This window comes from Physcomitrium patens, chromosome 6 (assembly GCF_059467195.1).
Source record: "Physcomitrium patens ecotype Gransden chromosome 6, ASM5946719v1, whole genome shotgun sequence".
Taxonomy (NCBI): domain Eukaryota; kingdom Viridiplantae; phylum Streptophyta; class Bryopsida; order Funariales; family Funariaceae; genus Physcomitrium; species Physcomitrium patens.
Genome location: NC_143415.1, coordinates 15,658,099 through 15,681,862, shown reverse-complemented (window position 1 = coordinate 15,681,862; position 23,764 = coordinate 15,658,099). Strand labels below are relative to the sequence as shown.

At 39.5% G+C, this 23,764-nt stretch overlaps 1 protein-coding gene across 3 annotated transcripts; it reads right to left on the bottom strand.

Moving 5' to 3' along the window:
- Window positions 1-1,769: 1,769 nt before the first annotated feature.
- LOC112283789 (uncharacterized) lies at window positions 1,770-20,741 on the bottom strand. Of its 3 annotated transcripts, none has more exons than XM_024522934.3 (43): window positions 20,036-20,741; window positions 19,762-19,911; window positions 19,284-19,373; window positions 18,720-18,838; window positions 18,510-18,623; window positions 18,102-18,183; window positions 17,884-17,951; window positions 17,575-17,661; window positions 17,161-17,306; window positions 16,854-16,956; window positions 16,618-16,698; window positions 16,415-16,483; window positions 16,119-16,178; window positions 15,868-16,035; window positions 15,652-15,708; window positions 15,233-15,517; window positions 14,940-15,005; window positions 14,594-14,767; window positions 14,282-14,386; window positions 13,746-13,994; window positions 12,795-13,298; window positions 11,834-12,442; window positions 11,528-11,680; window positions 11,209-11,415; window positions 9,599-10,948; window positions 9,304-9,390; window positions 8,874-9,083; window positions 8,490-8,699; window positions 7,904-8,131; window positions 7,592-7,681; window positions 7,198-7,326; window positions 6,789-6,842; window positions 6,510-6,626; window positions 5,833-6,303; window positions 5,547-5,621; window positions 5,194-5,324; window positions 4,618-4,678; window positions 4,114-4,298; window positions 3,743-3,899; window positions 3,552-3,623; window positions 3,108-3,341; window positions 2,531-2,665; window positions 1,770-2,272 (listed from the first exon to the last, which is right to left on the bottom strand). In XM_024522934.3, exons 2-43 carry the CDS (start codon window positions 19,904-19,906, stop codon window positions 1,952-1,954), a joined length of 8,058 nt encoding a protein of 2,685 aa, XP_024378702.1. In that variant the 5' UTR covers window positions 19,907-19,911; window positions 20,036-20,741; the 3' UTR covers window positions 1,770-1,951. The 3 variants fall into 3 exon arrangements, with proteins under 3 accessions (XP_024378702.1, XP_024378700.1, XP_090107540.1); XM_024522932.3 differs by having other exon boundaries at window positions 5,194-5,381; window positions 20,036-20,740; XM_090251414.1 differs by having other exon boundaries at window positions 5,194-5,381; window positions 19,762-19,906; window positions 20,036-20,740.
- Window positions 20,742-23,764: the final 3,023 nt, after the last annotated feature.

Sequence of the window (23,764 nt, the reverse complement as noted above, 5' to 3'; positions counted from 1 at the left end):
ATCGAATAAAAATTCTATAAAAAAAGATAGTCTATTCTCTTTATAGAAAAAGTCATTGTTAGGAAACTAAAATGTTAGATTGAAGGTAAGTAGTCTACAACCTTCAAAATACAACAATAAAAGTGGAATAGTCCACTCACTTCTAAAAACAAGATAAGAATATGGAATTGACGCTCTTGTCAAATTATTAAGGACATGAATCTCAAAGAAAGAAAATCTCAATACATTCTTATATTACTCAAAAAGATTAAAAAAATCACTCAAAGATAGTAATATATTGAATTAAAATGGATATTTTCAAAGACAATAAGATTAGAAAGTCCTGAAACAAGACTAAAGATAAGAAAGGCCTTGACAAGAGTGAAGAAGGCCTCATTCTTGCCTAAATATTTACTATCAATTAGGAGTTACATAGGAATGTCCTATAGAACCTACAACATGTATTCAATTTGTAAGACATATGTCTTAACTTGCAAGGCAAGTTTTTTATATGTATACCACATCATTAACTTATACTACAAGCTATCCACACATGCAATACATGACTAACTTGTTGGCCAAGTTTCTAACCTATCAATCAACTATAAACATGTATAAAGTCAAATATGTATCTATAAAGCTTCTAAGAAGCTTGACCATAAATAATATCAAATCTACTTATATTTACTTTCTATCTAGCATTTTTTATCAAGATAAATATATATGTCTATAATAATAATCCACTTATTTTTCAATACAATCAATATTATAAATAAAACAATAATAGTCCTGTCAAATTGTTGGTTTGACAAGACTAAAGTGGGTGTCATTCTTTTTTATATTTGTATTACTTGCAAGACCAAAAGCTTGGAGTCATAGCTTCTCATATCTTCTTATATAAACTAATAATAACTTATTTACCAAGTCTTGTGAAGCTGCTTAAGAAGCTTCCTAAAAAGACTAGTAGTCTAAGCTATACTATATGGCTTGATTTCTAAACTATTCAAGAAGGTTCTATAATCAAAAATGCCACTTGGCATAGCTTAGCTTCTAAATTCTCTATTACATGCTTCTACTAAGTTCTTATAATATTTTAAAAAGATCTATTATAATATAAAAGTTTCTTAGAAGGTTCTATAATCTTCTTTATATGTTCTTGATAATATCCACAATTGTAGTAAAATCAAACAATTAATGATTATTCCAATCATCAATTCTTTAAAATATGGACATATTAGTTTTAATTATTAAATTCAACAATAAAAAAATATTTATTTTATTTAATTTTTCAAAAAAAATACTTGATTTTTTGAACAATAATAACAACAAATTATTAAGCAATCATATATATATATATATATATATATATATGTATATATATTATCTGTTTACTTAATTGAACTTTCCAATTGAATATTTTTCTAAATCCATTTCTTTTTCTAAAAATATATATATGTTTGTTTTACAAATTCAAAAAATTAAATCAATTAAATTACATTAAAAAAAACAAAAACAAAAACAAAAAAGCAAAAACTAACAAAGAAACGTAAATTACACATTTATCCCAAAAATCTTTTAAACAAATAGGTACAAGAAAATAGCAACGAATGTACAACTCCAGTACTGGTTAGAAATGCTATTGGCTTCGTTGTACTTAACCAATCCAAGGAGGTCATATAATAGGCTTTCCTGGGGGAATCGTTCGAGTGCATGGGACTAGGAAGACATACAAGCACATACCCAGGCTTAAAACAGACTTTAATTACGATTCTCTAAATGAGATAACGGACTAATTCAAAAGATCACAAGTAACAGTTATGTAATAATAGGGTTTACAGCAGGCCCTAGGAGACTGATAAGAAGGCCGTAACAAAACGAAGGAATGCTAATCGATTTGATGGTGACTACAACTGTACAACGTATACCCATGAAAGTAAGAATGAAGTAATTTACAGTTTATGTGAACATGGATCTACAAATTCTCTTTCTCAAACCTCTGATTGAGCCTAAAGTTACGAGACTTGTGTAAGTTTGATAGAGAGGGCTTGGTTTCAGCATCTTCGATACCCAATACTAGTGGCTTATCTTGTGACCCTGATTCTTGTAGCCTTCTCTTAAGCTGAAGTGCTTGTAACTTGTTTTGGGTCACAGGCACAAGTGCCGCGCGAGGGACACTTCTAGTGGTGAATGATGATACTTTGCCCTTCTCCTCATTAAAAACACTGTTTGAAGGTTGAGAGAAATCAGTAGCCGACGAAGCAGCACCAGTCTTAACTCTCTTCCACGTTGGAATCTAGTATCAAAATAAGGTACAAGGAGTAGAGTCATTGCTTGTGAGACGCTTTGAAAGTACCAAAAAATTGGCAGAACATCCACAGTTGGTTAACCCAAAGATTCTAAGGCTTATAGACCATACAACACCGCAGTGTACATCTGTACAACGTAAGTTCTGCTCACCGCCAACTGTAGTGCTCTGGTATCCAGCAAACATGTGAAAAAAGACTAATAATTGGCGTTCAGGAGGAAAAATGTAGCCAGAATTAAATCATACCGGAGCTGTCAAGTTTTCGTGGTGTGATTGAAGAGTTGTTGAAGGCGGAGGATGATCGTTCGTCTCATCCATACTGCCACCTGGAGGACCTTGTATGCGCCACGGTTGCTTATACATCCGCAGCAAGCTTTGGCTCTGCACCAACATCTCTTTTCAACAAATAGGTACAAGAAAATAGAGAAAACAGCGGAATCCTTTCACCATCATTTTTTATTGTAGTGAAGATGTGTCACAAGTCGACTGATAACATTCTGTCTTACTTCAAGAAATTGGCAGGTCTGGTGTGCCATGGTCCAAAAATAAAAGCCTTCCCTTAGAAAAGCTCTTACTAAAAGTAATTCATTGCAGTAATTTCTTTGCTCTATGAAAATCATTTCGAGACTTTGGCTAAATCATGCACATAGGAACTCCTGTTAAGTCTACACAGCTTTCAATAATTGTTACTTTAGTAAGCAATCATACACATGTTATTATGGCTGTATATGATGGCAATACAAATCTTTAACTCCCGGAAGAATAAAAGATTCCTATTATTTATTGGAAGATAATCACCATCTTAACTTTGTTGAATAATTACCTGTAACTTCAACTGCTCCACCTTGCTTCTGGAGGCCAGGGTATTGCTGTAAAGAGTGGTAGTATCGTCCGTGTGATTCCCATCATCTTCGCCCTGTCTAGAAGCCACTGGAGTGGTAAACTCACCAGTTGATATCGTGGTTTCTTCAACCTTCCTTGCAGTTTGAGGTTCTAGCTTTAGGTACAAATCTCTCTCCAGCTTTAACACCTGACCTTGTGCCTTTTCAAGTGCAGCCTGCAATCATCCAAAGTGAAGATTTTTTACTCCACAGCATCATCTACTGAAGACTGGGAATATCAAAAGGCCTCGAGCGAAAATGCTCACATGATGCAATGGCCATGTCGATGTTCATTTACACGATTAACCTACTAATTATTTGGCAGTGCTATTGATGAAATTCTTGACCACAGCAATTCCAACATATAACCAAAGCCAGAGGTTTACCTCTAGTTTTATCGATGATTGTTCTTTCTTTTTAACGATTTCATTCAATTGTGTTATCTCCTTTCGTCGTGCCTGTACATGAAGATAGTCAGTTCAGGCTGCTCATATGAACTGTTCTATTTCACATCTTAGACACAACGTATTATTAAGCCAGTGCTGGTGACAATTTGCTTTGCATGTATGACGTATACCTTAGCACTTCCTTCTACGTTGTGCAATCGTAGCTGCAGTTCACTATTCTGTTGCATGATCTCAGCAAGCTGGTTAGCTCTCTCCTGCTCTTCCTCGGGAGAAGATCTCTTACTCTTAGCAACTCTGAGCTCTTCCTCATATCTCTGACAACGCGATCTGTTTCAATATAATCATGCAATTTCCGTGATTAAAAGGATCCAAAAGACACAGATTGGTAAATAGAACATACTAAGAATTGATAGGACCATACTGTGTCATGCTCAAGTCCTCTCAACATATGTCGACATTTAGGTCACTGCCTATCTAGGCTATGCTTCGTCACATCATAGCTGTTGTACAATAAGAACGTGCCTACGTAGATCAAGCTCACCTGAGGCTCTGAATCTTCGCTTGGAGTCCATCATTTTCTCTTCTTGTTGCAGTTTTATGCTCGTCCAATTCCGTAATTGCTTCTTCCATTTTTTCACAAAGTGATTGGAAGTGCTCACATCGACTGATCGTAGCGTCCAACGCAAATTGAAGCTTCGTTTTCGACGTTAAATATGCTTTATTCAACTGCAACCACGCAGCTAAGTCACCACTGTATACTACAACCAAAGCTTACCATAATGAAATACTTCCACAACAAGCTTAATAAGCACTGATCTGAGGGACACCTGAAAGAATTACCTAGAACTTACGAATTTTACGACAAACTGGTGCTCTTTAACTTTACACGTTTATTATCTTTTTCTTTTGAATTTACGTTGCAAATCACGATCTTACATGACAACACTTACATGACTCAATGAAATTCCCAAGCTAACAGTACTGCAATATCACACGATAAGCAAGTTTGATAAACAAGTTTGATAAACCAGTCAAGGAGTTTTACTTGTAGTAGATGGAGCTCATTTTTCTGCAGTTGCTCATTTTTGTCCTCAAGGCTGCCGAGTCTGCAAGAAAATAGCTCCAAAACTTTCATTACCACCTTGAAAGAAGTCTCTATAACATTAAGAATCATACTCACAAGGATCAAAGACAGTACTGGAATCGGGATTTGAACATAGCAACTGAAGATTATACAGAGCGCATCCAGGTAGAATAGACCAGCTCAATGTTTTAGATTGATATGTCATTAATAAATTCATAAACTTCAAGAGCTGTACTTGACATAGTCAAAAATCACAACAGAGGAAATCTACATTTCGAATAGCTTCCAGGTGGCGATATTCTGAAGTAAATACCGGTAATACAGCGATAACAAAAGAGCTACAACATAATTCCAGTCAAAAACGGAGATCATTAGAGGATCATACTACATCAGGTTGGCGCTCTGAATTGTGTGGGTTCGGAGTTCCACTAAAACTTCGCTACCGAGAATTAATGATAATCAAGCAACCAACAAGTTCCAGCTGGTGAATAAACTTGTTGACAATTACAATACTTAGGATAATATTTGACAATTTACCTGGTAGTTAAGTCTGCAAGCTGTTGCTTTAACGTAGACTTCTCAGTTCTGGATTGGTCTAAGGCTGATTGCATGTCATCCACCTCCAAGTATAAGCTCTTAACTTTCATACTTAAATCATCGACTTCAGTCTGCAGGGATTCAATTTCGGCGTGTGACAAATTCAACTGAGTCTGAAGTTTCTCCACCTGTACAATTAGTCAGCTTAAGGACCAGACAGTATATATGGTCAACAATTTCTACATCAATACTTCGACAGAACGTAGTCACATCTGCTCAATTATGCAATATAATTTGCTAAAGCAAGTCGATCTGATATCACCAGCAACAGTCGAGGACAAATCAACTCGTACCTGTTTTTTGGCTACTTCTCGATCATTGTTCCAGGATGCTTCTAGATCAAGAGCATGATGTTTAGATTCACAATCCTGTCAAAATGGAAAAAGAAATCAAAGACATAATCTGTCAGCGTACGAATTAACGGCAACCTCTAATAAATATGTGGCAGGAGTATGCACCAAATGCTTGGTTTAAACAAAACTGAATCTAGATTTTTGTCGGGAAAGTGATGTATAAGATATTTACGACGGCTGAAAATTGGACTTTGCTCTTAGCCTCTAGCATGAACACATGTAGTACCTGAGCAGCTACTTCCATGTTGTTACGAAGCTCCTGTTTTAAATCTTCAATCTCCTGGAGAAGCCTAGAATTATCCTCTCTTCCTACTACGAGACTGGATTCAAGTCGAGAAATCTGTCCTTCAAGAGCTATGCATCTCTCTGCTTGAGATTGGACAGTCTCTAACAGAGAACGCCTCTCCTCCATCACTTGAACCCTTTCATCAGACTCCTTCATGTATGCTGCCTCGAGTTCGGAGTTTCTTTCGTTAAGGCTTGCACAATTTTGTTCTGCTTCTTGCACCATCCTGTTCAAATTTTCTGTTTTCTCTACAAGTTCCACTATAGATTGCCTTTCTTTCTCAATAGTGGATTCAGCTGCAGCTAAAAGCACTTCAAGCTTCTGCAGTTCCTCTTTCACTTCTTCCTGCTCTTTCTCCAGCTTTCCTTTTAGTTCCACTTGCTCTTCAACGGTAGAGTTAAGGAGCTCTACCTGCAGAAACATTTTGAAGTAGCGAGAGGATGATCAAATTTTAAAGGACCAGAATTGTCTTCACAATAACCGTGCAATAAAAATTAAAAGAGACATAAAAACACAGAAGCTACAGGAAAGAAAGTAACACGTCTTCAGACCGTGCATCACGTCACAAGATTGATCGAAAAGACCAAATTACTTTCGCACTAACAGAAGAGACGTACCTGCTGCCTTAGTTGTTGGCTTTCATGCTCGCTAGATTCAAGACAGTGCTTCAGGTTGTAGACTTGATCCTGAAGAGCAGCATGTGTAGCGCTTGCTGTTTGTTCCACTTCATCGAGCTGTACAAGAGATGGCAGGTTTCGTGTCAAACAATGGAACCTAAAAACCCTCAGGTAATACACTGAACATGCAGTATTGCGGCGATCTGCTGCAATGGGAATGAAAATAGATTAAATAAGTGAAGAAGAGAGCGTTGGCATTCTTTATTCGAAGGAATATACCTGTTTTTGAAGACTGTTCCTTGCGATGACGAGCTCTTCTTGTGCTTTTTGAACCTGGTTTTAAACAGAAAGAAATAAAAATTTGAGCCCATCTTCTGCATGAAAGTTTACACAAACATCCTCTAACTATCCTGTAATGGACAAAATTAACTCTGTACGGCCGAATAATACACCCGACTCTTATAACAAAGAGAATGTCAAGATCAGTATAATGGAATAATTCGCCCACTGAGGCGATTCAACTATAAATGGGCTATTCATCTAGTATAATTATTAAACTTCATGCTAAAGAGATAAACTAAAGTTTTTCCACATTGTTTGTACATATGCTTCTACTGTACTCAGCGCATTTTACATACAGCAGGACAACTAATTCAGCAAGCATAGCAACTTCCTAATATCAATGCACCTCTTGAAGCTGCTCTGTCAGATTTAGAATGTCCTGTTGAAGATCTTGGACTTTCGTATTATTAGCATCCGCTTTTGAAGACCACGCTGCCTTCTCTTCTTCAAATTCGAAGTGTGCATCAGTGAGTTGCTGCATACCACACCCAAAACAGCAGCTCAGAAATGCTTTGCAATCCTACATCGTATTTTGATTACGCTATGGTACATATCTTGACAATATTCATATTCGCTGACATACATACAATACAAACTAAATAAAAAATGAATAAAACTTAATTATGTATCTCGAAGACAATCCTGCCATAATCACCGATTCTCTTTGCTATTCCCATTCATACTCTCACAAAACAAACAGATTACTCAACAGTTCCCTAATTCATGAAACCAGTACTTACTCGAGCCAAGTCATCTCTTTCTAAGGAGATGGAATTCAATTTTGCTTCAGTCTCCTCACATGCGACTTGTAGCGTTTTGACCTTCTGGATCTGCAGCATCCGAGGCATGTCATGACACAGGAACACGTCTGGGCCATTGCGAAATGAAAATCTCTACTACGGCGGAAACGAGGACAACAGATAAAAATTGGTATAAAAGAAATAGATCAATGTCTACTTCATCATTAGCCATGCACTACATCAGGTATTATAATCCGCCAAACCACAATTTGAAGTTTAATAAACGATAAAAAGCATAAATTGGAAGCAAACCAGAATGGTGTGCTCATTTTGAAGAGCGTCGTGCTGAGCAACTGCAGCCCTTTTTGCCTCTAATTCATCACTTAGATCTTGGGCCATCTTTGTAATAGTGGCAGTAGCCGTTTCTTTTCCATCTCTCAATACAGAGATAACATTTTCAGCCTCAACAAGCTTTTCCTTCAATTTAATAGAAGAACTCTCAATTTCAGCCATGTCAGCCTCAAGTTTGGAGTAGTTATCCTGTCATCAAAACATTAAACGTTGGTCCATGTCTTAACACAGCTTCCACACACTCTCATGCTCAGCTCAAACAGAATTAACACTGTGAAAGACCGCAAAGAGAATGCGAGCGATTACAACTACATCCTACGTCGTGATGCAAGAATCAAGTTAAAGACGTTATCATTTGATATGAAACCATAGAGCAATGGAGTATAAAATGACACTTATGCCAGACTAGTAACATAAATTCCATTCAGATTACGGATTCATCCATGCAGCAAGTGGATGCTACTCTTCACTACTCTAATATTCTAAGTTTAACAGCGTCGTATTAGCAGAGTAAAATGGCATTACTACAGCGGAAGAGTATGCTAACCTGGAGAAGCTGAAGGTCGAAAGCCGTCTTCTCGAGCTCATTTGTTTTCATTTGCAGTGCATGCTCAGTAGACGATAGCTGAAGCTTCGTCTTGTTAAGTCCACAAGCAACAGACTCTCGACGCTTATCCACTATCGATTCACGCTTATTGAGCAACGCAGTACTCTGCCGGAGCTGCTTCACCTCCCTTTCGACATTCAGTTTTTCAGTCTGCATGCTCATGAATGTAGGCCATGAATTAGAGTTTGTGAAGAATAGTGAACATAGTACACAATGCTGATATCATGGGGTTACTAATTCATCAACTTAGTTGCATAAAGTTCGTAGCATGAAAGTATACATTCAACATCACATAGCACATCCAAAAGATAGTAAGCCACATACCTCAACTTTGCTTTTCTCAATCAAGGTTGTTTTGAGCTTTGCCTCAATATCTCCTAACTTGGTCTTAACCTTCTCCAAGTCCTTTCGCAAACCATCTCGCTCCTTCTCCAGAGAAGCGGGGGCAGACTTGGCAGCCTTCAGCTCCTTGCGCAGTCCCAAAATATCTGATTTCAACTGACATGATTCTGTATTGTGGAGCTGCTGCAATACCTGGGAGTAAGAAAGCTTGTGAGATTCACACTTGGAATCCAAAAGGCCATTAAAAAGAAATACAACGAGATGGGAAGTACATGCTTGCAAATAGAGGGGCAAAAATAATTCCCTCCAAATTGAGTAGTTCTTACGGATCAGTTAAGTAAACACTGTGATTTCTTTGAACTGCTGCTTAGCATCATTCACAAGACTTGGAAGGTCAAGAAAATGATCGTACCTCAAACTTCGTTTTGATCTCTGATAAAGCTTCGGCTTTTGACGCCAACTCAGTATCTTTGGCACTCAGGCTTTTCTGCAAGCCAGCCTGTGCAGATGTTGAAATATTGGTTAGACATGAATAGACACTTTAAGTATGATTAACTTTAGAAAATCATCTGCCCTGTGACCAGAATATCTCTCTTATTCTCTGGACATCGAAGAGGTTAACAATTGCAGCGGAAATATCGAAAATTAACAAACCAGGGGCCAAATTACAGGATCTCAATCATGGGAGAGGCGAAAGGGTTACGAGCCTTGAAATTCTCCAGCTCCTCAAGACTTTGCTGCAATAAAAGACGTTCCTTCTGATTCTCCGCCAATAAAGTATGTACTTCATTCAATTGCTGACCCGCACCATCAAGCTCAGAGTTCGCAGCTGCTAATCTATCCTCCATCTGCTTTAACTCAACCTGATGCAGCTCACCTTCTTGCTTAAGACACGATATCATGTCTTGTAACTGGATAGTGGAACTTAATAGAGCCTCTTTTTCCTTTCCCAACCGCTCCTTATCCTCGACGCATTCGTTCAAGTGGCATCCAACTTGCTTCAGATTCTCCTCAAGCTTCAAATTCACTGCTTCAAGGTTCGATACAACTGCTTGAAGATCTTGAATTTTCCTTTCAAGTTCATCTCTATGTGAATGTTGAGCGACGATCATTCTTTCAATCAGCTCATTTTTCTCTTGCTCCGCCAGCTCTAGAGCTGACGACTTCTGCGACAGTAGAGCTTCAAGCTCTTCAGTTCGGGTCTGTTCTTTAGTCATTTGGTGAACTAAATCATCTTTCTCTTGCTGCACTTGCTCTAGTTCTGCAGTCTTCTTCACTAATAAATCTTGAAGCCCAAGAATAGAGCTGTTGGCTGCGCTAATCTTCAATTTGGCTTCTTCCAATTGGGATTCTTCATCACTACGCAGATGCTTGAGTTGCTTGCTCTCTTCATTAAGCTCTTGGATCACCCTCAGTAATCCATCACGTTCCCCCTCGACCCTGTGGAGGTCAACTACCTTGCTGTTTAGATCTTCTCTTAAGCTGGAATATTCTGCTTCAAGGTTCAAGAGGTCCTTACTGAGAACCTGTGTTTTTTCAGACTTCTCTTGCAAAAGCATTTCCATACATGCAAGTTGCTGCTGAGCACCCTTTAAGGAAAAAGTCAGCGTGCCCTCCAGCTCTTTAGCCAATTCAAATTCTCGAAATTTCTTCTCAAGTGTATTTTCCAAAAAAGAAGTATTCACAACCAACTCCTCGATTTTGGTTTGCAATATTTTTTTCTCATCATTCGTTCGAGAAACTGTGTCTTGAAGATCAGCGACTTTCTCCGCAGCTCTCACTCTCTCAATTTCGGCCGCTTCAAGAGCTCTCACACCAGCCTCTATCTCCTGACGCTGACTCTGCACCTCGATATCGACCTTTTTCAGTTCAGTTTGAGCTTGAAAATATTGTTCCTCCAAGTCTGAAAGTGCTGACCTAAGCGAATTACGTTCCTCAACAAGTCCAGCTTGCTCAACATCAGCCAGTTTGATGCTGTCTTTCTGATTCTGAACTTCTTGTTCCCACGCGATTTTTGCATTCTCCATTTCCAATTTTATATTTCCCATACTTTCAACCTGTGCACAGAACTCACCATCCTTTGAGCACCCTTTCACCAAGCTCCGGAATCATTCTCAGAACATTGAAGCATTTCAATCAACGAAAACAGCAAAATGTTTACTCATTAATGAGAAACAACGACATTACAGACAACTCAACCACAGATAAGGTATACATATAACGTTGATGCGATAGACCCTCTACTACTACAATGATTAAGACCAAATACACCAGCAGGAATTCGTTGAATAAAGAGCTGAGGTTCGTAAGTACAAACCAATGCTGCGCATTCGCTTTCAATATCAGCCAATTTAGCGCTTTTCAAAGTTGATTCCTTCAGTGCTTTCTCAAGCTCCGCCTTCAAATTTAACTTCTCCTGGTTAGTTACTTCCAGAGCATTTACAGCTTCTGATAGGGTTTCCTCTAGTGCCATTGAGTAAGATCTCGATTCAGCAAGCTCCGTTTCAAGAGTGACCTTAAACTCCTGCATCACATTACGGTGGCTATGTTTAGCTTTCGTCGGCACAAGAATCTCCTGGATATGTCTACAAAATGCAGTGGTATTAAGGTAAGTTCATAGGCTCTCTGCGTTTCACCTGTACGAGTTCACGCTCGCGCTTGACCTCAGCGAGTTCAGCCATGTTTGTTTTTAGAGCACACTCAGCAGCTGAGAGCTGTACACTTTTCTCCACCAAAACAGAATTGATAGATTCAGAGCCTTGTCCAGCTAAGCACGTCTCCATTGCACACTGTCACACAAGGATCTCCACATTCTTAGCACATAAAAATCAAATAACACTTTGGAGATTGAAAGGAGGGTTTGAATGCAAATGTACGCACGCACAGATTTGAAGAATCTGAAGTAAGAAATAACTTAGAGAAGCAAATGGCTTCTATCGCACCTTCTCTGCTGTAAGATTTGCAATTTTGAGATTAAGAGCTTCAACTTCAATGTTCTGGTTTAAGCGCGCCTGATGTAATTCAATCAATTGCTTTTCATCCTTAGCGTGTAATGCTCGCCCAGATTCAAGTCTCTTCTCTGCCTCAGCAAGTGCTAGGCCTTGTCTTTCAAACTCAGTGCGCAGACAATTGCATTCTTCTTCAGACCTACTGCAGGCTTCTATTAATTCGGACTTCTCTTTGTTTAGGGCCTCGTATCTAACAGCCAGCTCTTCATACTCTCGTCGAGATGACTCAAACTCTATTCTCTTTTGAGTGAGTTGGGTATGAAGAGCTTGAACACTCTCCTCAAGTGATTTACTGGTGGATGTAGCTTCGCATTGTAAATTCTCCAGCTTCAACTGAACTGCTTGTTGCTCTTCAGTCTTCTCAGTTAGAAGTGACCGCAATAAAATTAACTGCTCCTTCACCAGATGAGTCTCAGATAATGCAGTATCTAATTGGTTTTGAGCCTCTTTAAGTTCTTGCCTCCTTTTGCCATGCAGACGATCCATGTCCGCTTGTGCTTGTTTGGATGTTTCAATAAGAGCATCTCTCTCGCCTTCTAACACCTGATCAAACAGACACCACGGAAGGTTGTTCAACATAGCCGAAGAGCATGATCTAGACATCTGAGCCATTATTCGCAGACTCGTAGCACTCCTGTATACCTCAATAACGTCCTAGACGTTGCAACTAAACATCTACGTGTTTGACAAATCACTATGATTGGTGCATACTGAATAAGTATAAACTAAAAATGTTTTAGCATGATTCCTCACATGCATACAGGTTTCAGCTGGTTTATGGGACAGAAGTACACAAAGACTTGATAAAAATCCTCAGAAATTAATACAATGTCCTAGCGAAACAGTAGTGAAACCCAAAAGCACAACCGAGTTGAATGTTTGGGCCACTTTCTACCTGAATAGTTGCATGCATAGCTTCTCCTTTAGAAATAAGGTTGGCCCTCTCTTGAGAGACGAGTGCTAGTTCTTGCTCGAGCTCCGCAATCCGTTCTTCAAGTTTTTCCTTTTGCTCCTTGGAGATCGCACCCATTGATTCACTTTCTAAGTCCCTGATTTTTTGTTCAAGAGCTTGCTGTTGTCTTTCATGTTGTACTACTACTGACTGCAGCTCGGCGATCTCATTCCCAGCATCAACGATTTTTTGGTTTGCAGCGAGCAGATTCGATTCAGTTGCCTGCAGTGCATTACTTTTCCCCGAGATTTCAGCTTCAAGTGATTTCAAGTCAGCCTGGGCTGACTTAGAAAGCTCAGAAAAAGCATCTCTCTCCTTCTGGACGATTTGAAGGGAGCTGAATAAGGACTCGTGCTCCTTCATTATGACCTCAAGTTTACTCTGCACACTGCCGCATTGTTGGATTTCGGCAGCAGATCTTAAAGACTTCATGTCGATTACAGATTCCTGCGAAAAAAAAACCAAAAATAAATACACACAAAACAAAACAAGCTAAAAACAAAACAAAAACAAAAAAAAAAACAAAAAAAAAAAACAAACAAACAAAATTCCCATACGAGTCAGTTCAATGCTCCTTCCGAAATCTAAGTGAAGACTAATTAACTCAGTATCTTCGCTCACTTCTGAATTTTAAGAAGGGATTTACGCATCCACAATAAGCTTTCAGAGGTATGCTCAAATAAAAAGTACGCATTGTTATGAAGATAAACAGCAAGAACATGCGCATCAAATCTCAAAGCAGCTATTAAACATTGACTATCAAGAATTTATGAACCAAGACGCAGCATAAAATTTCGTTCTAGATATTGTAAAACATTAAAATATATATATATATATATATATATATATATATATTGAGAGAAATAGATTGTGTCATCAACTGATATGCATTACCTGAAGATCCTTAATGATGGCGTTGAACGCGGTTTTAGTGTCGGCAGCAGCCGTATACAAAGCTTGAGAACTGCTCTTTGTGGTTTCAACCTCAACAGTCAGTTCGTTGAAGAAAGCAACCAACGCTGCTTGCTGTTCAATGTTAGTTTGTTGATCATTCTGTAAGTGGTCAATTTGGTGAAGGGCGAGATTTAACTCTTTCGTAGTATTGGCTGCATTGCTTTTTGCTTCCTCTAGCTCTTGCTCCAACTGGTGTCTCAATGCAAGAGACATCCATGGGTGAGAACGGAGTTCAGAAGGATGAACCCTCTCAAACTTCAGAAAGCCATCGCCTCTAAGAAGTCTATGTCAAACAGAAGAAAAATCTCTCCATTTGCGCAAATGACTGATTCGCACAGAAAACCCTTGAATTTAAAGATCTAATCTCTAGAATTGTCCAACAATAATAGAGGCACCTTAACCACACAATCATAGACACCATATATGCAGCGAGAAACACGTAAGAATCATTCACCCGTAAAGTTTTGAATAAGAACCTTATGTATAGTCGAAGATGAAGAATCTGCTTGGGCAATAGACTGCTCTTTGACACTATCAAGTTCTCTTTGCATGTATATTTTCTCCATCTCAAGAACCTGTATCTGTTTAGCGAGTTCTCGGACCAATCAGCTCTAATATGTGAAGTCCACACGCAAAAATGTGCACGTAAGAGCTTACATAGCAGCTTGACTTCATTTCTTATAATGTTCGAGCTGTATAAAAAGTTAGCTAATTCTAAATCCAGAAGTGCGTTTCCAAAGTAGTTTAAGAGACATGCCTGGACAGACAATTTTAAGATTAACTTGTACCTGAGCCCTTAGATGGCTGACAGTAGCAAAAGAATCACTACCATCCAAGCTTCTTCCTCTCCTATCCTCTGCTTCATGAGACGCGTTATCCAATTTGCGAGCTTTGTTAGCAGCAGAATGCATGAATGCCATCTCCTTCTTGAGATCCTCCATCTCCAACACTTTTTCCCGCATCTGCAAGTGATTCCATTGTGTTAAGAAATATCAGTCTTGTTCCACTATACCATCCAATATGAGCAATATACAAACAGATGGTCGCTGACAAACTGCAATACCAATAATTCGGCGTCAATCAAGAGTCAAATGTAAACATTCTCCAAGAATTCTCAAAGAAAAATGAACTTACTTTCATTTCATGCTCAAGTTGGAGGTTCTCATATTGCGCTTGCAAGTCCCCAAGCTGCTGCCTTAGCTAAGTCATAGCAACAAGAAAGTACTCACATTAAGTACCCATCTCAAGAGATCCTAATTCCCCTATATTCTACTGGATAAGATCAAATAAAAGACCGGGAGCTTGCATTAACAACTTTCCAAGTCGTTAAGACATCCAAGCCGGATGCACAAACCAAAACGGAGAAGCAAAGAGTGACAGAAAAAAGTGTATTGGCCTTCGAGTTACTGCGGCCGAGAAATACTCACGTCATCCTCCATCGACGTTTGTGATGACCGTCTTTTCCTTTCGCAAAAAAAAACAGGAGGGGGCTCCTGGAAGATAGACTCTAGATTACAGCTAGCTGATTGGATGCTTTGAAATCGGTCGACAAAGATATTCTCATCCAACTCCATAAAGGGTGACACCTTGTCTTCATCTTCCAGAAGGCTCTGAAATGGTGGTGGCATAGGCGGAAGTCTGTCTCTTCTGGTTGAAAGAGTTGATTTCTCGAATGGAGACTCTTTCGCAAAAGGTCGCTTGATTTCTTGCACCTGCAGGTGAAGAATCTATCGGATGTCAGGTTTCATGGAATGACTTCTCTAACTAGTCCTCTCTCGCGCTCGCAAAGAGTGGCAACTTCATCAAATTCATCAAAGAGACGGACATCAGATGGTGTGGTTATGACCTCTCCACTAGTTTCAATAGAAGGAATTCGGGGACACCAGGTTTCACGTCGGTTATTCTGCAGTTGTCACACATAATGTAATAGTGTCAGCACCCATGAGCAATGGGGTTCAAACTAGGGCACACTTCTTGTATGATAATTCCTCTGATAAAACAGTGCTAATAACTTTGCAGCACTTAACGAGGCAAACATGCGTCAATCTCCAGTGACAATAACCTTTTTATTACGTCTGTCAATATCTCGATCGTCAACGGCAGAGTTGATCACCATAGTACTCAAACTCTCAATCTTCTGTTCTTGCTCTTTCAAGCGCCGCTCACGCTCTATTTGTGCCTTCTTCTCTTCTTGCAGCTCTAGCGCCATGCGCTCTCGATCTAGCTCCGTCTACACCAATTCAGAACATTAGAAATTACTAAGAAACACTATCGCCTGCGTTAATCAGTAAGTCCTCCAGAAACGAGTAATACCTTCAGAAGAGCGTTTCGTAAGTTGAGGATCTCAGCATCCCAATGCTCGGAATGGTTTTCCTGCAACGGAAAGAATCATTAGCGCACTTATAGAAAAAGAATAGATCAAGAGTTTATTTTAAATTGGGAGTCGACCTCAAATGAAGAACGCTGTACAGTGATAGAAATCGATACCAAAGCATACGAGCATACGTATTTGAGTGAAATCATTGTAAAAATTGTAATTGACATCCAATATGACCTGCTATACGCAAATCTCTTTCTATTGCTACATATGGAGGATTCCGTTGTCTTACTCGTAACTTGCTGCGAAGTTCCTCAATTTCCTTCTTTTGACGCTTCAGCAATGCAGCATCAGTCATAATCTGAAATATAACATAAACAAGTGAATCAACCATGACGAATATAGTGGTGTAAAGCCGCTTAAGAAATGGTAGGCGCGAAGATGCATCCAACCATGTACAAGAAAGTGACCCCAACTACAGAGAATACGACGCACCTCATTCACTTGGGCACAGTTAGTGACACGATTGGCTCTGCTAGCAAAGAACAATGTTCCTTTTGTCTCGTCGACATGAATCTGTTCAAAAATTGCGTGTGTTATTTGGAGGAAGGGAAGAGTTCCCACATCGACTACGAAATTGTAAGCACAACTAGAGACTGGACCCCAAAAGTAAACACAACATAATAAGCAGAGGTATCCTTACTGGAATGTAAGGAGTAAGAGTATGGAACCTGAGCTGGAGTTATGTTACAAATTACAGCAGTCTTAGCATTTCCTCCCAAGGCTGGCTGCAAAATCCTCGTTAGCTTGCTGTCTCGATATGGCACGTGACCCCTACAAATCAAATGCTCATTATCAGAGACGAATGGATTAGTCATCATAGGATACCTCACGACATCCAATGTACTTTCGTTGTTTGTGCTTCCAATGGTACAATTTCAAGCAAGCCCTTAACGTGATTTCTGTAGTCAAAGCACTGATTTAGTTATTCGCAAAGAACGACTGTCACAATCTACAGCTCAGGGTGTTTATTCTGACCCTTGTTTCTCAACCCCTTCACTGAGTTTGTTGATGACAGTCCCCAGCGTCATCAAACTTTTATTGATGTGAGTACCCTCCTTTAATCGAGCCCCCTCGGCTCCTGTCTTGGCAACACGCTCAGACCCAGCAAGGTCAACCAAATTCTACATAGCAAACAAATATCAGTCCATTGACGTATACAGAATGAGCAATAGTAAAACTCTTTGAGTACTTCTCTCGTGAAATTTTTAGTTTAACATTCAGTGCACACTCTGAGACTGTAATAAAAAAAACAGGAAGTAAGGCAACCTGAGAAGATATTACATACTGACGAGAAAATAGCTAACTGAAGCTCTTCGAGGATAATGCACAACGATTCCCTGTGGATAGAACAAAGTTAAGGGTGTACCAGAATCATGCAGACGAACTTACCAGAACGGACACTCTGACGGCATCACAAGATTGCACTGTGCCAGGATCAGCGGGATCATCATGGCTCCTATCTCTACTCTCAATCACCTGCATCAATCCTTTGATGTTAGAACCTATTAAAGCTAAATAACCACTCATTGTGAGTCTTAGTGACTTACGTTAATTTATAGCCACTATTTCTGTCAGCACATTACTATCAAGACGACAGACAATTCAAAACTTGAATCTGAGCCTCCCTATGATAACTTCGAAGTCAAGACGAGGTGGTACTAAACTTGGCACAGTTAGAAAGAGCGCACAAGAACTTACCATGCGGAATATTGAATGAGACCTGCTGCTGTAGGCATTCATGTTGGTCTCCCCAACATGTCGATAATCTGCAATAAATTCCAGAATATGTTTGATAATAGGCTCGATGCTAAAGAAATAATTTATGATTACAAAAGAGGAATTCATATTGGAAGGCAAGACTTCACAAACAACAATACAATATACGATTCTGAAAGAGACTGAGAAAAGGTCCATACTCTCTCCAGCTGTCATCAGATCAAGAACTTGCTCTGGGCTGACCACAATCTCCTCTCTCAGACCCGCAACAAATATCCCTCGCTGCATGCAAGAATTACACGGCATTCACTATTTTGTTGAACACATCATTGAAGAAACCGGCCAGGCACAAAAATGTCATTATTCATACGTGTTTAGGAGAAATCCCTACTAAAATTTAACGTAATGGAATTCTTGAGATCTGTGTTTGAGTTCGGGTTACGGGTTCGAAGAGCAGATACTTTTAACACTTCAACTTCATACAGAAAAAAGAAAAAACAAACAAACAAACACACCAACGACGACGACGACGACGACGACAACATAGTGAAGTACACTGTAGATACCAGCATACACAACTCAAATGTCGAAAGATAATCTAAACAAACCTCAATGTTCTCATGAACTTGTAGTTTCCGATTTTCAGGAGCTAACAGGTCATTGATCTCTTCATTGTAAATTTCCATGTAGGAAACACGCAGAAGAAACTCACGATCTTCAGCCTGTGAAGGCAAAATTCAATCGATTAGAAATGTCGATTTAAACTTTTCCACATACAAAACAATATGGTCTTCATAATACAGGAATGTCGGAGATACCTCTTGAATGTTTTTAAAAATCTCCTGAACAGCCAGGGGTATAATGCCAGGCTCAGAAGAGTTTCCCCGCATTGTATAGGTCTTCCCACTACTGGTTTGCCCATAGGCAAAAACTGTGCCTGTTTGACATGATCGAAAGCGAGAAATGAGTGATGCAGATGGTGCTAATGCAGCAGGGCGTACAGAAGATTGAGTGAGGTATGAATGACAAGAAGAAAAGTTTAGAAGTCCTAGAATTACCTTGAACAATATAGAAAATCAAAAAATTAAAAACTTAAACAAAACAAAGCAGAAAGCCGAAATAGGAAATATAGAATTATTGAAGAATGAATATTATGTGTAGAGAGTGCTGTAAGCTTCATCAATGACTCAAAGCACACATATTTGACTACTCCCTAAAATTGGAATAGGACCACCAACTACATACCCGAACTGACCAACATACACACCACTCACAAACACTTCTTCGGGAGCCTTCTCTTTTGGGCATTTCTGCTGGAAAAGCAATATCGAAGTGATTACAATATAAAATTCGGAACGCAGTCAAGGATTAATCAAGCATACCATTGAACCCTCTCACAGCTGATGCAATGATGTCTTTAGTGTGAGTTTCATAGATTTCCAAAGTTGAGGTCTCCGAGCCAAACACTTTGTCTGCAATATTGGATAATGCGAACAACTCGTGCAATCAGCACCTTACATTCCACGTCAATAATGAAAATAATAAGAAACACAATAAATTAACACAACCTACTTTTTTGCCACTGAGACAATGGGCTTCGACATGATGTGAAAAACCTTGATATCAGTTTATAGCACAATGCGTATGTATTGAAACAATAGTCTTCTGAGAGTAACTGGAATGCATGTCACAAAAATCTACATCTAGGGTGCATCATCGCGAAGCCAAACTTGGGAGAAAGTAAAACCATTTCGGTATATATCATCCTAATGAACTGCAGTTATATTTCTTTTAAGCAATAAAATTTTAGTGATCTTGCTGAAGGGGTTAACATCGTTCGTAGAAAGAGTGGACGTATACCAAATTTGTAGGCCTGGCCAGATATTGGTGCTCCGGAATTATTGCAAAGAGCAATGGAATTCGGACCAAGCTTCCACGGGCTGCCTTTAGCGGCTTCCGCTTTGCTTAGTGGACGCACTCTGATGCTCACAAAAATCTTCTCCATCTTCTCTGTTAACACAGAGGTAAGTCAACCAGATAGCACGATCGCGTCGACGAGGAAATACAATCGAAAATGTAGTTCCATAACATGGAAATGTACTGTTTAAAGAGGGATGAATACCCTACAACGCACCTGTCTTGCAACTATTTCTTTCTTGGAAAATGCATAATCAAATGTAGATTAACTACCCCTTCTCTGCACCGGGCATCCTTGTTGCTCCTCAATACCAGTTCCAACCCAATGGTGTTCACTATCCTGTCCACCCGTAACAGCTCCCCCTGTACGAACCAGAGATTTCTGGTTGCCCTGAAGCTACGAACTAATAAATATAATGAAGGGAAAAATCTGTTTGTAATCGAGGAGATTACTTAACCAACCATAAATTAATCTCTTCAGAAACTAATCCTTCACCTTTCACACCCACACGCCCCCCACTCACGCTAATCAATCGTCTCTTAGCAAACTGTCATCAGTATGCAAACTCCGCTACTCAAAAGAGCTACCACACACTTGCGACACTTGCGACAGGCGCAACGAACTAAGAAATCATCAACACTGCTGCACCTCTCCTTCCGTTTCGCTCTCTCTCTTTGCCCCTCCCCCGTTCCGAGCTACCTCCCCTTCTTTTCTTACGTCCCAATAACGGTAAAATCCTCCGCTTCGTGCCCAGACACGGCGAGACAAAACGCAAAGGTTGCTAACCTGCAGTTCACTACGCGAGGGTAGAAGGTAGATGATGCGACGAAGACATCGACAGAGGCAGGAGGAGGAGGAAGTCGCGATGTTCGGAACAAGTGAGCGGAACAGCGAGGAATCGTAAAGCAGGGGCTCAAAAACGTTCAAAAACTTGAACCCAACATTTGAATGTTGGCGCCGACGCTGTACTACCCGTATTTATCAAGTATCGTACAAATGTATATATGTATTCCTCGTCAACTGCTATCGCATTCGTGAATATACGCTACGATCCACGACCTACGGTCCCTCACCAAATTCAAACTGGCACTATGTATGAGGGAGAGGAAGTCAGTTGACATTTATAGAAAATTGCTTTCAGTTAATTCCGTGGTTCACGTGCGTACATGGTCAGTGACATATACACAGTGGATTACTTTCTCCACATTTGGATCACAAATAAGACTGTAACTGTGTTGTTTTCTTATTAGTGAATGTATATATTTTGTGTAAACGAAATGAATAACTCATATTGGATTTGGGATAGAAAAAAAAATTTAAATTAATACTAAAAGTATTATGTCATGTATGAAAATTACAACAGTAGAATGAATAATGATAGAGATAAAATAAAGTTTTAAATGTGTTAGAATTTTTTACTTGTTCACTTTAAGCAATTTATTCCAGTTCAAGTATGGAAATTTTAATGTTTGACTTTAATGCTTAATTTAGGACTTTTAGGGATTAAATTATGTTTTTTAGTTTCATAATTGGCTCTCTTTTTAATTCTCTACGATATTAATTTTAGAAAATACATTCAATCAATTTTAAGGAATTAAAACTAAATTTGGGTAGAAAATGAATTTTTCTACTGGTTTTAAAAATATAAAACAAAACATATAATCATCCAAAATTGCAAAAAGTTGGTGCGATTAATTTTCTTGAAATAAAGTGATTATAATAAAGTAATTATTTTATCTTTTTTTCTAAATTTTATGAATTCAAGTAAGAATTTTGACAATTTTGATCAATATAATCATTAGGTTTAGTGTTCTGTTTAATTGATTTTTTATATGCAGTCATTTTTTATCTAAATAATTCATTAGTAAAAAAAAGCCAACTAATTAATGTAATTTAGAAGTAAAAAATTATACAATCTACTTTGAAATTTTAAATTGAATCACTAAAGGTAATTTTAAAATAAAACTTTATAGAAAACCAAGTCAAAAATGTTTGCCACAAAAGTACATACTTCAAGACATACATTCAATATGAATGTATTTCTCAAAGAAATATTTAAAAATACTGTATCATCGCAAATAGCCAAAATATATACTTATGTTGTAGATTGTTTAAGCGTGATAATAATTCTACCAAGATCTGAAGTGAACACTGCAAATATTGCTTTAAACTGAAACCAACGGATCAGTGAGTGAGAGCTACGTTGATCGGAGAAGTGAATGAGCACAATGCAGAGTGTACGTGAGAAGCTGTTGCTGAAATTCACAAGGTCAGAGACGAGGAGTAGATGATAATATGTGCTGATCAAAACTAAGCGTACACCAAAAGTTGGTGCTTAAACTCGGGTTCCTTAACAACGACTTTCTGAAACAGCAGGAGTAGGTCGGCTAGTGCACAGTCCACGCGGCATGCACAGCCAAGTAAACCACGGCAAGGTTTGAGGACAATTGCTTCAACAAGCCTGAGATGTGGTAGACGACATGAACTAGATAAAAAGGTACAATCAACTATGTGGCAGCCTTTATTCAGGACTTGAGCTGCAATAAAGAAAAAACTTGGTTCAGAGCAACCTGATTGACGCAGATTAGCCGTGATTGATTTGGACATTGAATAGTTCAGGGAACGGGATTAAGTTCCTCGTAGAAGAGATGAGTTCCATCGGTTCCGTAAATTTTGAGACTTATGAAATATTAGTCAACTTCTGCATGTGCAGTTGTCAGAAGACGCCTCGAAGAACCAGACGTAAAGCATCATTCAAAATTTGCAAGAGTTCTGTACAACAGCACTGCAACCATGAACTAACACAGCGTCCCTGCATGGCCCTGGAAATCGGACCTCAGTTGTCTTTCTTTGACACAAACATGTTACCTGGAGTTCCAGCATCTTCTACTTCTTCTTAACAGTCGTCTTCATACTCTCCATCCGAGTCATCATCGAGACGATGGCTCGCAGGAGTGATCGGCGCCAGCGAGTTGAGTTGCGACGATAGTCCGATGCATTCCCCATTACCCGGGATTCTGGTCAAAACATCACATTGCCAGTCTTCGTCTTCATCTTTCTCCTCGCTGTTGTCCTCGTCGCCCGTGTCAAGTAGGAAGTGCACCAACCGGGAGAAATCGCTTTCAGGAAAATCAGCTCTCACAAAGTGCTTGCGGCACGTAACCTTGGCCTTGCATGTTGTTTTCCCAATGCCATGGTGCCAACCAACATCCTCGATAAAGAAGTTGCGAACATCACCAAGGGCCACCCCCTCTCGCACCGCCCTCCTTCCCATGGTCCTCACAATGAGATGTTTGCAATGCCAGGCCCCTGGACATCTTTTCCACTCGTAATCCTCCTTGTAACCCTCCCGCGCCCAATCTGCCACCAGTTTGAACGCACTTGGCGACATCAACAACTCCGTGGGAGCCTCTTTGGAAGGCAGGTACTTAATGGTCGGGCAGCGCGCATCATCCAAACACTTCAGTCTTTCCTGCAGCCATGGACATTCGTGAAGGCTGACCGAGAGCCTCCTCTCATTCTGGCTGATCTTGCATCTGTACTCATGGTACACGAACTTGTCGCTAGGAACGAAGACGCCGTGCTTGATGAGCGTGCCCAGTTTTGGCAGGATCCGGTTCGCCATTCCTTGACGCTCTGGACGCGGTATCCTCGTCTTCTCATGAGGAGACCAGGAGTTCGACGCCATTACTCTCTCTTTCACGAAACCCCTCGGCAACTGAGAGCACAGACTCCCGCGCACGAAGAATATAGTAAATAAATTTCAAAAAACTTGCGATACCGAGATTCTTGGTATAATAAACATTCGTTCAAATCTGAAATTATAGTATAAACAGAATCTGATTCAATCAAAGCCAAGCAGAACTTAGCATCCACCACCGACACTAGGGGGATTGAAGGCGTCGAAGATTTAGTTGGCGGATCTTCAAAATGTGAACCTGGGTA